This window comes from Manis pentadactyla, chromosome 4, assembly GCF_030020395.1.
Source record: "Manis pentadactyla isolate mManPen7 chromosome 4, mManPen7.hap1, whole genome shotgun sequence".
Lineage (NCBI taxonomy): Eukaryota > Metazoa > Chordata > Mammalia > Pholidota > Manidae > Manis > Manis pentadactyla.
In genome coordinates this window covers 37,061,018-37,075,413 of record NC_080022.1, presented here as the reverse complement: position 1 = coordinate 37,075,413, position 14,396 = coordinate 37,061,018, and the positions used below count along the sequence as shown (strand labels likewise).

General features: G+C 50.6%; 1 protein-coding gene across 1 annotated transcript; it reads left to right on the top strand.

The window, feature by feature from the left end:
- Positions 1 to 1,649: 1,649 nt before the first annotated feature.
- Positions 1,650 to 14,067, top strand: LOC118916219 (cytochrome P450 4A6-like). Its single transcript, XM_036892978.2, has 12 exons — positions 1,650 to 1,899; positions 6,480 to 6,621; positions 7,214 to 7,258; positions 7,680 to 7,807; positions 8,596 to 8,720; positions 9,080 to 9,234; positions 9,677 to 9,783; positions 9,868 to 10,058; positions 10,156 to 10,289; positions 11,153 to 11,217; positions 11,360 to 11,436; positions 13,755 to 14,067. The coding sequence occupies exons 1-12, from the start codon at positions 1,702 to 1,704 to the stop codon at positions 13,921 to 13,923; spliced, it is 1,536 nt and encodes a 511-aa protein (XP_036748873.2). The 5' UTR covers positions 1,650 to 1,701; the 3' UTR covers positions 13,924 to 14,067.
- The last annotated feature ends 329 nt before the right edge of the window (positions 14,068 to 14,396 follow it).

Here is a 14,396-nt window from a genome sequence, read left to right as displayed (position 1 = left end):
ATTCACTGACAGTGCAAAGTCAGTGCGTGATGTTCACTCTTCTCTCTGATGTCCTGTGACTTAAATGCTGTGAAATGAGTTAACTATTACTAATAATACCTGCTATGTTGGATGTGAAGGGGATAAGAGAAATAAGAGAAAAATCTGATACACAAACACATGCTGGCACCATGATCATATTCATAACATGATAAGGAAGAAATACTCATAACAATTATAGTCCTTGATTCTGCACCTGATCGTGGTCATAGCTGGGTCATGCAAACCCAGGCTCTCTGATTCCCAAGCTCTCTCTGCTACTGCCCTTGTGCTGTGGGTGAAAAGCTGAGCTCAGCCAAATAAGAGATGAGTCAGGGTCCAAGGGTCCCTGAGGCTGGGAGCATAGCAGGATGGAAAGTGTCCAGAGAACAAGGAGAATGGTTGGGAGGAATGCACTGAGTGTTTACATGCCCTTGGGTCTGGACATGAGCCCAGGATTTAGGGGACAAAAAATAAACTTTAACCTCATTGGTTATATGATGTCCACCTGCCATGATGTAGGGCCAAGGAGGAAGAAGACCAGGGTAAAAGTTTGGATAGGTGAGGAAACAGGTAATACAACCTGGGCTTCCTGGATGGCTGCCTTAGAATAGTTCTTCATGGAATATCTTTGGGTCATTGGATTTGACACTGGGGGTAGAATCTTGAAAAAAGTGAGTGTAATGGGTGAACTTACCCCATTCGTAGCTCTTTTATACATGATCTCCGTGACTTTCTTAGTGCCCACACTTCCATCTAGCACTGTCCACCTGATGAATACTATGCATGCTTAAAACCCCATTCTCTTCATTTATTTTCTCCTTCATGGGTGGACACAGCCAACTAATTCCTCTGGGACAGGTCTTATCAAATTTTACTGTACTAAGTTAGTTCTCTCCCTTTACCACTTAGACTATGAGATCAAGAAATATTTTCTGAATGAATGAATGAATGAGCATTCCTAGGAGGTACTTAGAAAAGACGTTATGAACCCCACCCTGCAAAAAGAGAAACTGAGGCTCAGAGAGTATTAGTTGCTGGCTTCATATGTAGTGAACCGGACCTGGGGCTTCACCTTGTGATTCCAAGGCCAGGACTCCAATCACAGGCAGTCACCCAGATCACTAGAAATGGTGGCCTGTGACAAGCTCTGGGGAACATCTCTGAGGTGCTGAGGCAGGAAATTTGGAGTCCAACAGACATAGGATTCCAGTCCCAACTGGGACTCTCAGGAGCTATTTGACTCACATTGCTTTATCTCTCTGTAATGGTTTTCACCTCCAAAATGAGTATACTAAAACCATGCACACCTAGTGACCATTTGGTAAACTGGACTGAATTTCGTGGAGGGAGGCTTCAGGTCTTCTCTGCCTGCAGCTGTGCCCTGGCACCTAGCACACTGGGGAATGCGTAGTAGGCGGTCTTTCCCTGATTGGTGAGGGATGTGCAGAAGGTAGGTGGGAGTGTGCACGGCCATTGCCACTTCAGCTGAGAAGCTTTCTCCCACTGTTTCCCAAGGTGGATCCCCCAGAGCTGATTGGGTCTGGTGGCCCAGGTCTAGAACAGCCCTCACCTTTTAACCTGCCTCAGGTGGGCGGGGCAATCCTCCCCTGCCTGGACTACAGTGCTCACAGGAGGTCAGCCACAGTCCGGGACACTCAGCGATCCAGAAGCCGCGGCACCATGAGCTTCTCCTTGCTGAGCCTCACCAGGCCCCTGGGCAGGATCCCTGGGCTCCTGCAGGTGGCCTCCCTGCTGGTCCTTGTACTGCTGCTGCTGCTCAAGGCAGCGCAGCTTTACCTGCACAGGCAGAGGCTGCTGAAAGCCCTCCAGCACTTCCCGTGCCCTCCATCCCACTGGCTGTTCGGGCACAGATGGGAGGTAGGTGGGAGAGGGTTGGGGGCATAGAGGGAGGGAAAGGCTGGGGTTCTCAGATCATGGTCATGGTCAGCAAGCCCACTGTACAAAGCCTGGCTGTGTGAGGAGCACATGGCCCCAGGGGAAACCCAGCTTACGTCCCAGGTCTTGGCTCCTCATCCTAGTTGGGAGGTTTCTCCCTCCCAGAAAGCCTGGGCTGGTCCTCTCAGGTCTGTAGACCCTGCTTCCTCTGCTGAATCTGCAGACTGTCCTGGCAGCCCTGCACTCTGAGGCAATGGCTCCACCTTCCTGGGTCTCACCCCTGCAGGCTGAGCTACATACAACTATGTAAAGGTCCAAACATCGTAGGCCCTTGGGGCTTACTCCAACCAATTGCTGATGCAGTAAAACTATTCACCAAAGAACCCCTACGACCTTTAACGTCTTCAATCACAATATTTATTATAGCACCTATTCTAGCACTGGCACTCGCTCTAACCATGTGAGTCCCACTACCAATACCGTACCCACTATGCAGGCTGAGCAGCCACAGCTCTTCTCACTGAACAAGCTTCTACATGCTTCCCTGCTCGGTCTCTCGATCCCATCCTTTCTGCCTGGGTCTGAGCCAGCCTGGCAAGCCAGATGTCAGTCTATGGATGGATCCCATCACCATCTGTAGGACCTTTATATGGGAATCTAGAAAGGTGTCAGTTCACATGAAAAGATGCTCACCTGCTGGGGGAGGACAGCTGGGGCACAGTGTCAGTTGCAGAAGACCTACCCTCTCGGTTTCCTGACTCTATTGGATTTTCCAGACTGGTGATTTCAGTGCTAAAACCCTGACAAGTGTCTGGCACACATGAGCAAGAGGGTTTCCAGGCCAGCCCCAGGGAAGGAGTACTGACACCATTCATCAGGACCTGTGTACCTCCCAGCTCCCATTCCCCAAACTCTGGGACTCCGAGCTCCTTAGAACTGAGAACATTGTCCACTTTGCTGTACCCCAGTACTCAGCACAGGGCCTGGCAGAGAGGGATGCTTGCCCGAGGTGTGTGGAGTGACAGAGGAAGGAGCAGCTTGCAGCCTTGGCAGGAGACAGTGCCTACCAGCCCGCTCTGCTAGCGGGCACAGAATAGGTGAGGGGACCCCATGGAGAAGAGCTCATTGGTAGTGTGTGGACTGAACCAGCCTTACGAACCAGGGTGTGGCAGTAAGCTGAGGCCTCTTTTCTCAGAGAAGAAGGTCAAGTGATTATCTGCACTGTGGAGCCAAAGAGAGGAACTGTTGTGATCAGCCACAGAGAGACAGCCAAAGTCCAGTGTGTTCATGCAAGTTGCTGTACTGATGACCTCCAGATTCTTTGTTCTTTTGGAGAAATTGTAACCTTTTTTTTTCATGCAGTTGCCACATTTCTGAGCTCTTATTTGACCTGAGGAACAATTAAAATTTCCTCCAGAGATTTTCCATTACACTGATGGCCATTAGATGATATATAGACCTACTAAGTAGACACATTCTATTTACATAACTAGTTTTACTCACGATGGTGAATCATCTCTCAACTTCTGCCGGCCAACAGATACTTCAGTCCCATTTTTCTTGCTGTTAGAATACTGTCTGAGATTTCCATTTACTCAGTACTTCTGTTATGGCCTAAGCATTAGAACGCCACATGCCATTAGGTTGAAGCTCATCTTTCAGGCCAGATGACAAGAGACAAGGTGGGGTGTCAAGCAAATGGGCTCCATTGCCAAGCTACCTGGATTCACATCCCAGCTCTGCCACATACGTTAGATATCTGCTCTAGGCCTCGGCTTCTTCGTCTGTATTGGGGGATGGCAATGACAATCACAGCCTTGAGTGGGTTGTTTCAACTAAAATGTTGCATGGCACAGGCCAAGGGCCATAGTTACATTCCCTATAATTTCATCATTTTCAAATAATCTTCATTCCTGTGAGGAAAATTGTAGTGTGGGTTAACATCTCACTGAATCCAATAGGGGGAGTCCAAAGGGACTATGGACACAGAAACACTACTTCGGATTCCAGTCATCCCCTCTTTCCCCATGTTCTCCCTCCTATCTCAGCCTGGCATACCACACCTGACGATTGTCAGTACGGCCCCATTACTACCCATCCACCTGCTCTGCTTGGGTCTCCCTTTGGGGAGATGTCTGTGAGGCTGCAGTACAAGGAGCAGCCAGGTGAGCACACCTCGTGGAGCCCTGCTTGCTCTGGGTGCCTGCAGCCTGAGACCATGAGCACAGGGTATTTGCCTACAGGGTTACCACCACTGACACCACAGGCTCCATCTCCTCTACAAGAGTCTCTGTGGTCTCTGGCCAGACCTGTTCTGGAACAGACAGCAGCCCGAGCGGGTTTCACTGGAGGGTTAGAAAGAGCAGTGGGCACCAGAATGGCCCAGAGAGGAGAACCCAATTTGTCTCCTTGGGTCCTTGAAGGGATCTCCCAACATGCCCAGGAGTGGGATTTTGGGGAAGCTGACTTGGCTTGGGCACTTAGCAATCTGAAAGGAGGCATGCCATTGTGCTGCAACAGGGTGCTCCAAGCCCTACTGGGTCGGCATGAGAGGATCCTCAAAGACCTGGTAACATATCTGGGTGAGAAGAGGTTCCACTGGTCAGCCTCTGCACATCAATGGAGAAGGGCAGTCCCAATGATGAACATGGCCTGGGAGCACAGACCAGCCTCCTTAAGAATTTTAAGCAGGACACACCTCAGTACAGGGCAGGACTGCCTGTCCCACCAGCACTCCACCAGAATATAGGCTCCATGAGAGCAGGGACTGCCATTGTTCACTGCTGAGTCTCTAGTCCTAGGGAGACAATCAATCCAAAGCATGTACTCAATACAGAATCATCAAGGAAGTGAATGACTGAATCCATGTACTCACCTACTCATTCATATGTTGGCCCATTCGCGGTAGTGGAAACATGTTGGGATGTCTGCTTAGCTCACCTGCTCTGAGGTCTCTTCCCCCACAAAGGGTGGGAGCCCTATTCAACCCATGCTACAGTTGATTGTAGCAGGGGGAAAGCTTAGCCATAATATAACAATCATATTCTTGGAACAGAATTTAACAGTGCCTCTCAGACATGACTTGTGGTAGAATGGGAAGGTTTCAACCCAGGCAGGGTAGAATTGCCCTTCTCCACCATGTGGACCCAGTTTCATTCGGGTGGTGAAGTTGGTTTGTTCATGGTTGTATTGCCTGCTTCTGTCAGTAGAAAATTGTCTGGTACAAGGTAGAGCCTCAGTAAACACTTGTTGAGAGAATGAATCCATGTATACAGAGAGAGAAAGAATGAGAGACTTAATCCTGGCAGCTCCCCAGTCCCTGGTTCTGCACATCCACCCTTCCCTTGGCCCCATGAGACACCCCTCCCTGGGCCCCAGCCTTCTTTTGTCCTTGTCTCTTCTTATGTTATTAACTCAAGATTATATCTGTCACCTGCAACAAGAATTTTAATTCACCCCCCTCCATGTGCTCATCCATTCCTTCATGCACTTACGCATTCTTTTCAAAATAAGGCATAATTCCCTTGAACCATGCTCTCTGCTGGCTCTAAGAACACCGAGCACAGGTAGTAAAGGAATGTTTGCCAGCCAGGGCCCAGCAGCTGGAACACCAAGCTGAAATGTGACAATAGAGACTCCCAGGGAGCCCTGGAGGAGGACACCTTGGGTCAGCAGGCTTGGCTTTACATGCAGCTCACCTGGGCTTGACCTTAACCCTGGGTTTCCTCTTCCTTCAGTAACAGAGTAAAGCAGGACAACCCCTTCCAGATTCAGGCGTGCCTTCAGCATTACGTAATTGTACTAGCTTGTCAGGGTGGCCTTAACAACATACTTCAAACTGGTGGCTCAAACAACAGAATTTTCTCTCCATTCAGTGTCTCACAATCCTGGAGACAACAGGTCCAGAATCAGGGTGTGGGCAGGACTGGTTCCTTCTGCTGACTGTGGGGGAAGCAACTGTTCTGGGGCCCTCTCCTTGGCACTAAATCTCCAAATGTCTTTTCACATAATTCTCTCTACAGTGACTGTCTCTGTGTCCAAATTTCCCCACTTGTAACAAGACACCTGTCCTATTGGAATAGGACCCAACTAAAGACCTTTCATTTGATTACATTTGTAGTGCTCCTGTCACCAAATAGTCATAGTGTGAGATACAAGGAGCTAAGATTAATGTGTTAGGTTGAGAGAAAAAAATACAACCAATACCTCTAACCTAAGGTGGGAAAAAGTATTGTACAATGTGGAATCCATACTGAACATTTATTAACAACCTATTATGAGTAAGGTCTTAACAGCAACTCTGAGTGAGGGCCCAGAGATGCCTGCCAGAAGCCTGAATTGCACCTTTGACCAAGTCTTGGCAAAAAGCGAGAGTCTTAGTAGAGCTGAGCTAATCTGATCAGAAACCTCCCCAAGCTCCTAATCACTGCTGATCTTCCTGTGGTGATCCCTCCCCTCCCCCACCCTTCCTACCATCCACCACCACTCTAAGAGACCCTAAAGAAAATGGTTTTTGAACTAAAGAGAAAGGTTTTATTAATTTGTCTTTCCCTCGGTTACAGTTCGAAAATGACCAGGAGCTACAAGTGCTTCAGAACAGGATAGAGAAATACCCGTGTGCCAGTCCTCGCTGGCTATGGGGGAGCATGGCTATCCTCGTGGTCTATGACCCTGACTATATGAAGGCGATCCTGGGGAGATCAGGTGAGAGCAAAACCCGCCTTCCCTCCTGGAGCAGCCCTCCCTCTTGGTACATGACCCTTGGTCTGTGAGATTCCAGAACATACTGGCAGTTCAGCTGCCCATACCTGACCTCTACCAACCATCCTCCCAGCCACAACTGTCAAAGCCGGACAGTAGTTATTTAGCTAAATGCTTACATAGCCGCATGGGGCTGTATTTCCTTTCCTCTCTTTTCTTTCTTTCTTCCCAAATTCAGATGATCTGTGAGGTAAATTAATGCCAATCTGAAGGGAAATTTCCTTTTTTGAAACTCACTTGGGTTTGAAACATCTAATTGTTGCCCATTCTGTGCTGTGACATGAAAAGCCACCAGAAACTGTAGGAAAAAATCATAAAGGTTCTGTTTTTAACTTGCCTTCCTGGGCCCTCAGAGATCATCAGCACAGAGAGAGTCAGAGGTGGGAGCAAGTGGGAAGTGGCTTGAGACAAACTGCCAGCTGCCCATCATCAGGAAGGGATGGCAGAGCAGGGGCAGGACCACAGCAGCGTCTGCGGGGCTGCCTGCCTTGTTTGGCCCCTACGGTTTCCAGTAATGCCCCTCCCTACCTTTCAGATCCCAAAGCTCATGATTCCTACAGATTCCTGGCTCCCTGGATTGGTAAGTACTTTTAACTAGGAGAGCATTCCACCAGACAGGTAGTTTTACCAAGTTACCTTTTTGGCTCAGAAGAACAACATGTGACTGGCCTCGTGTCACCACTCTCACCTCTGAAGAGCCCCCCTGAAACTGCTTCTTCCACATCACTTCACAGTCCTACCAATTCTCTGCACGACTTCTGTTTGAGTCCTTCTGTGACCTGCGTCTTCATATATTGCAACCATTATCTCACAACTGTCATAATCAGATTCAATGCACCAGCCATTTGGAGGAAATCACATTCCTGAAATGTACTGGCCTTTCCCAGCTTTGTCCAGGATGTGCCTTCCACTTACACCTTTGGCTCCTCCCAAGTTGTCCCCAGTCCTCCCTCGGGTCCCTTGTCCCCATCCACATACAAACACACACATCTGTGGCCCAGGGTACGGTTTGCTCCTGTTGAATGGGCAGACGTGGTTCCAGCACCGACGGATGCTGACGCCAGCCTTCCACTATGACGTCCTGAAGCCCTATGTGGGACTCATGGCCAGCTCTGTCCACCTGATGCTGGTAAGTCCGTCCCTCTTGCACCCACACCCACTCACAGCACAGCTCACAAAGTCCACTCTCAGATACCTCTGTGCCTCAGGCATCCATCACACAGGCCCCCAGAATAACACACTCAGACCTTACTATGAGACTATAAGGGCATCCTAAATGTGGATGGACAGGAGAGGATCCAGGCACCCGTGTGGATGCACAATTTGCTCATCTCCAAGAGAAAGGAGGGTCATGTGGGTGCAGGGTTGGCTCTCCTTCCACCACCACGTGTTCTACACCCAACACTAGAGCAAGGGTCAATCCCCTGCACATAAGGACAAACTGACCCGGGCTCATGTGGGCAGTGGCAGCTTCAGAGGCACTGGACATCCCAGATGTCATTCAGCTCGGCTCTGGCCTGGGATCAGGGCTTCTGCATGGATTTCACCTATTCCATGGGGGGAACTGGATGTCCCTTATGACACACTCAGAGCCAGGTCCTGCCATAACATCACCTCCCATCAGGAGGTGGTCTTCTGATATCTCACCACTGTGCTCAGCTAACATTTGATGAACAAAGGAATTGATTCCCCAATGTCTCTTCCTTAGGAGCCCATATAGGTCCATTAGACTTTCACTTGCCATGAAACATTTGCTCCTTAACGCTGAACATCACCTGTCCTCAGGTCCTTTTCAGCTCTCAGGACACAGGAGAAACTCATCTGAAAATTTAGAGACAGAGAGAGAGAGCCTGGTCCTGTCAGCACAGGCCTTTGGAGGGTGTAGAGTATGATCAGTGCCCCCTGCTCCCACCACAGGACAAATGGGAGGATCTCATCAGCCGGAACCCACATCTGGAGATCTGTAGGCCCATCTCCTTGATGACCCTGGAGACCATCATGAAGTGCGCCTTCAGCCACCAGGGCAGCCTCCAGACCGACAGGTCAGAGATGACCCTTCGCTTGCAGGGCCCTTGTTCCTGCCCCCTCTGTGCACTTGCCTGACAGGCAGCTTGCGCAGCTTGGACATTAAACATCATAAAGGCAACGTTCTTCCCAGAGCCCTCAGCACACTCATATCCAGCCCAGACCAAACCTCCATTCAGCCACAGAGCCCTGACCCCAGGCACAGGGAGAGCCTAGCTACCCATGCCCCTTGTAGAGGACTCAGGGTCCAGCGGAACTGCCGAGTGCCAAAGTGCTGCCTGTCTCCAGTGGATGGGGACACCTCCAGCACAGCCCTTCTCCTCCCTCCAGTCACGGGCCTCCATCCACTCTGGTCTTCTGCATCCTCTACCTTCAGGGACTCCCAGTCCTACATCCAGGCCATTGAGGACCTGAGCAATCTGTTCTTTTCCCGGGTGAAAAATGCTTTTTACCAGAATGACATCATCTACTGGCTGACCCCTGAAGGCCGCTGGAGCCACCGGGCCTGCCAGATCGCCCATCAACACACAGGTTTGATTCCTTCTCCCGGGCTCTTCCCTCTTCATTGGACACATCCCAAGCAGACTGGCCCTGATCAGGCAGAACCCGGCCCCAGGCTTCCCTATCAGGGCTAGGACCCATCCTCGCCAGGTGCAGTGTTCAAGAACTGAGATGTTAGGGTGCCAGGTGTGGTGCAGGGGTTTATATGTGTCACCACAAGGGTGATGGCTGGAGGAGACCCCTCCTAGCAGCATTCAAGCACAGGCTGTGTGGGATGATGAATGAGAGGGGCTATCCCTGCAAGCAGGTGGTGCTAGGCTCCGACCCCTGGCGAGCACACCCAGGGCCACAATCATCCTGATCCACCTGGCACCCACGTGGGGGCTCAATGGGCCGGTGGCACTCTTGCGGGTTGCTGTGTCTGGGCACCCAGAACTCATAGCTTCACCCGGTAACCACCTGTCTGGGGCAGACCAGGTGATCAAGCTGAGGAAGGCTCAGCTGCAGAAGGAGGCAGAGCTGGAGAAGATCAGGAGGAAGAGCCACTTGGATTTCCTGGACATCCTCCTCTTTGCCAGAGTGAGTGTGGGTAGGAGATGCCTGAAGCTTTGTCCAGGATGCAGAGGAAGCGGCAAACCCGGCTCTCGGCTGTGCCTTCCCCAGATGGAGAACGGGAGCCGCTTGTCTGATGAGGACCTCAGAGCTGAGGTGGACACATTCATGTTTGAGGGCCACGACACCACAGCCAGTGGCATCTCTTGGATCCTCTACGCTCTGGCCATGCACCCCAAGCATCAGCAGAGGTGTCGGGAGGAGATCCAGGGCCTCCTGGGGGATGGCACCTCCATCACATGGTCAGTGTCCAAGAGATGGGAGAGCTCTGCCTGCCCAGCTAGACGAGATCCTGGTCTGCCCAGGCCCTGCCCACCCTCAGGATGGCCTTCCTTTCAGGGACCACCTGGACCAGATGCCCTACACCACCATGTGCATCAAGGAGGCTCTGCGGCTCTATCCACCTGTACCAGGCGTTAGGAGGGAGCTCAGCAAGCCCATCACCTTCCCTGATGGACGCTCCTTACCCAGAGGTGTGAACTTCACCACGCAACTAACATAGGCACTTGGAGAACACAGGGTCATCAGAAATCCATGTGTCCTAGAGCATTCTGAACCTCTCTGGCTCTTATTTCCCATCAAGAGAGCAATACTTACTTTGTAGTGAGGATGAGGTGCATGAAATGTTTGGCTCAGAATATGACCCCTTCTAAAGCTCAACAAACAAATGCTAGACTCTCTGAATGTTGGCTACGGAATTAGCTCTAATTCTCATTCCCTGAGATGTGACTGGTCAATGGGAGACGTGATTGCTTCCTTATGACAAATAAGGGAAATCAGGGTCAAATGGTCCAGCATTTTAGGAGCCCTCAGTCTGATGGCAGAGAAGAGCAGATGGGCACATCTGAGCCCCCTTCCATGGTTGGAGGCCACCCCTTGGCTCACCTCTGAATTCTGCCCTGCCACATCCTAGCTGTGTGAGCACAGGCAGGGCATGAGCTTCTCTGAGGCTAAGATGCCTCATCTGCACAATGAGGATAGAAGTCTTTCTTGATGGGCGGATGTGAAGATGGAATGAGTTAAACATGTTACCCAAGGGCTGGTGGATGTCACTTGATAAATGTGAGCTGTCACTTTGATTGCTCCAAAAAGAGAGCCTGTGACTCTTTCTTGCTTCTCAAGCCAGGGTCATTGTCACCTAATCTGGGCACATGGGCTTTGCCATGTACAACCCACCTTTTACAACAGGATCATTCCACCAGAGTAATGGAAAGTGGCTGTCACAGTGGCTCCCAAGCCTTTAGTGAATGCTCATGCCCTCTGCTGCTGGGGGCCTGCCCACCCCCCAATACCTTAGCTGTGATCAGTCTTCTCTCTTGTCCTCCCTGCTCCACAGGAATTGCAGTCTTCCTGTCCTTTTATGCCCTTCACCGTAACCCAAAGGTGTGGCCGAACCCAGAGGTATGATGGCCCTGGGAGGAGGGGTGGGATGATCCTCTAGACCACAGCCTCCTCCCACTCTCACCCGTACCAGTCCTGTCCCCTGGTGGGTGGCAAGGAGGGCCTCAAAATGTGGATGTCCTGGCTCTGGTGGTCTCTGCAGGTATTTGACCCTTTCCGGTTTGCTCCGGGTTCTGTGCGACACAGCCATGCTTTCCTGCCCTTCTCAGGAGGATCAAGGTGAGATATCCTGAACTTGGTGGGGTGGGGAGTGTCACTGGTACAAACCTAAAGTGTGTGACCTCCTTCATTCACTTGTGGTATGTGCAGTTTTGCCCTTGTATGGTGGTGTGTTGGGAAGGGGGCATGTGTTTGTGTGTACAGGAAGGTTACATGTCAAGACACACCTTGGAGACTTTGACCCATTGCTCTTATTCAATAACTAGCCACAACTCAATGTTAATGATTGTTGTTCCAATGTTCAGTGTATTCTGGCGTTTTCCTTTACTTTAAGAACATGACTTTTCAGAATTAGAATTCCTCGTGCATGCTACATTTCAAGTGCTCTGCATTTCAAATATCAGAATTTAAAGGTACATTTCTTTCTTACACATACTCAATCCAGCCTTTGCTACCTAATCCTGCCATTCTGCCAACTCAGTGCATCACTGACTATTTTGCATCTGTTTCCATTTTCAGATATCTTGCATGTCTCAACTGTTTAAATCATATCCGGGAAAGGTTCCTGTAGTCCTTTAAAGATAATTTTATACCAGTGTGTGTCACCACTGCATTTACATCTACCAAAAAGAATTTTTGTCTCTATGGTAGTGGTCATACACACTTGCCAATTTTCAAGTATCTAAACTTTTTATATGATCTGGGATATATTATATCCAAGCCAGCAGAAACTACAAAAACGAGGAAAGTCAACTGCTCTGAGAGAAAATCCTCTGCTCCATATACCACACCTGGCAAGGGTCCCTGGTGTGTAAAATACAAAGCTCACTTGAAATACCTGTTGAGCTGGTCAAGGGCACTGCAGAACCACTGAGGCAGTCCTCGAAGGCTGCTGAAATATCCTGTGGAGTAATTTGCAAACTTGGTAATTACTAGGCACAAGTGTTTTCTGAATCCAAAAATATGGAATTTTTGGCGGTGGGGGTGGGAATGGAATCAACTTTCACAAAATGGGCTTTCAGCAAATTGTTCTAGAAATTGGCTCCAGACTTGGTTTCTCCCAGGGCTGAGTCCTTCCTCTTAGACACTGTCTGCGAGTCACGTGGCTGCCCCTAGGCGGCAGGAGAGCACAGGGCAGCTCAATTCCCAGGTCACACTCATATTTCCTTTCATTTTTTTGCATTCCTGTTCTTTATCAAATCAGTTCAGTTCATTCAGTCACAAACCATTTATTTAGCTGTCTCTGCGTGCCAGGTTCTGGGCGGGATGGGAACCCACACATGAAACATTCTGTCCCCGCCTCCAAGAATTCACCGTGAAGAGACAAATACCTCTGCTCCAGACAGACACCATTCACTCTTCCTCCCACGACTCAGTCACTCACTCACTGAGCAGACCGTTGACTGTTCCATGCGCCAGGCACTGTCTGGGCCCGGGACGGAGATGTGCCCCTGAGTAACACGCTGTGGTAACTTGGGGGTCCGGGAGGAGGAGGTAGAGCCGCCCGAGATGAGGATGGGCCGTCACTGGACTTGGCCTTGAGCATGTGGCAGGCAGACATGGAGGCGGGCATTGTGGGAGATCTCAGTAACAGGGGTTCAGCTAGGAAGTGGAACTGGACAGGTAAGAGGTGAGTGAGGCAACAGCCCACGGAGGGCTTTGGTGTCAGCCAAGGCATCTGAGCTGCCTGCCTGGGCTGGAGCCAAGGAGCGTCAGAGCTGGGCTGCAGCTTCAGTACAGGGAGGGGAGGCAGGCGACAGAAAGCCCGGGTGAGGAGACTGAGGATGGCAGGAGGGACATTTCTGGAGTAGAACTGGAAGGCTGCAGAAGCTGGTTGACTGAGGAGACGACGGGGAGGCAGGAGCCTGCTGCAGTAGGTCTGGAGTCACCAAGCTGCCGGCCTCCAGGAAGCTGCCTTGTTGCCATTCCGACTTCCCCGACACCTCCATCCTCTCCTCTCCCTCAGGATCGGGGTCCCTCTGTGTCCCTCTAGATGGTGGGGGCCTGAGAGTGAGCATCCCCTGTCCCCTACTGGACCCTGACTTGGCTTCCACATTGTGCGACCGGAATATTCGTGTGCAGGGGGTGAACAAACTAGTGATTTAGGGGCTCAGCTGACTTGACTGTGGCGCAGAGTGCTGACCCTCCCCGAACAGGATTTCATACTGCTGAGAGCAGAAGTGGGAGTTAGGGGCTCGTCCTGGAAGTGAGGTAGCCTTTGTAAAGGTCAGGGGGAGGGGGAGAACCAAGGCACAGGTGTGTACGAGCTGTAAGAAAGAGGACTGGGGCTGGCCAACTGCGGGAAGGTCCTCCTGAATGCCCTGTTCTTGGCAGCGGGGTGGAGGCCCCTTCTAATTCCCCTTTCCTCTCTGGCCTAGGAATTGTATCGGAAAGCAGTTTGCTATGAATGAGATGAAGGTGGCTGTGGCCCTGACCCTGCCCCGCTTTGAGCTGGCACCGGATCCCTCTAGGGTCCCTGATCCCAGACCAAGAATTGTGTTGAGATCCAGAAATGGGATCCACCTGCATCTCAGGAAGCTCCTCTAACCCATGTTGGGACAAGGACAGGCTCTGCAGCCTCCTGCCTGCCATCCTGTCTACCTGCCACTCTCTCATTTCCCCTGCCTGTTTGCTCACTTCCTGCTTTTCTGTCTGTCCACCTGCCAAACTACCTGATCTCTTGCCTCTCACCCATCAGACTGTGTGACTTTCTCTCTCATATTTGTATGGGCTCCCTGTTTATCTTCCTGTCTCCTACTCACGTCCATATCTGACTGTCTTTCTACCTCCTCATCACCTGCCTTTCTTCCAGCCTCTCTGCTGTGACCCTTTTTCCTTTCTGCCTGCTTGTCCATCCCTGATTTAGTTTATTTTTGCTATTATAATAATTTTTATTAAACTATCATTGATTTCTTATCATTGTTTCACATAAACAACAATGTGGTTTCAGCATTCACCCATATTATCAAGTCCTCACCACTGCCCCCATTGCAGTCACTGTCTGTCAGCATAGTAAGATG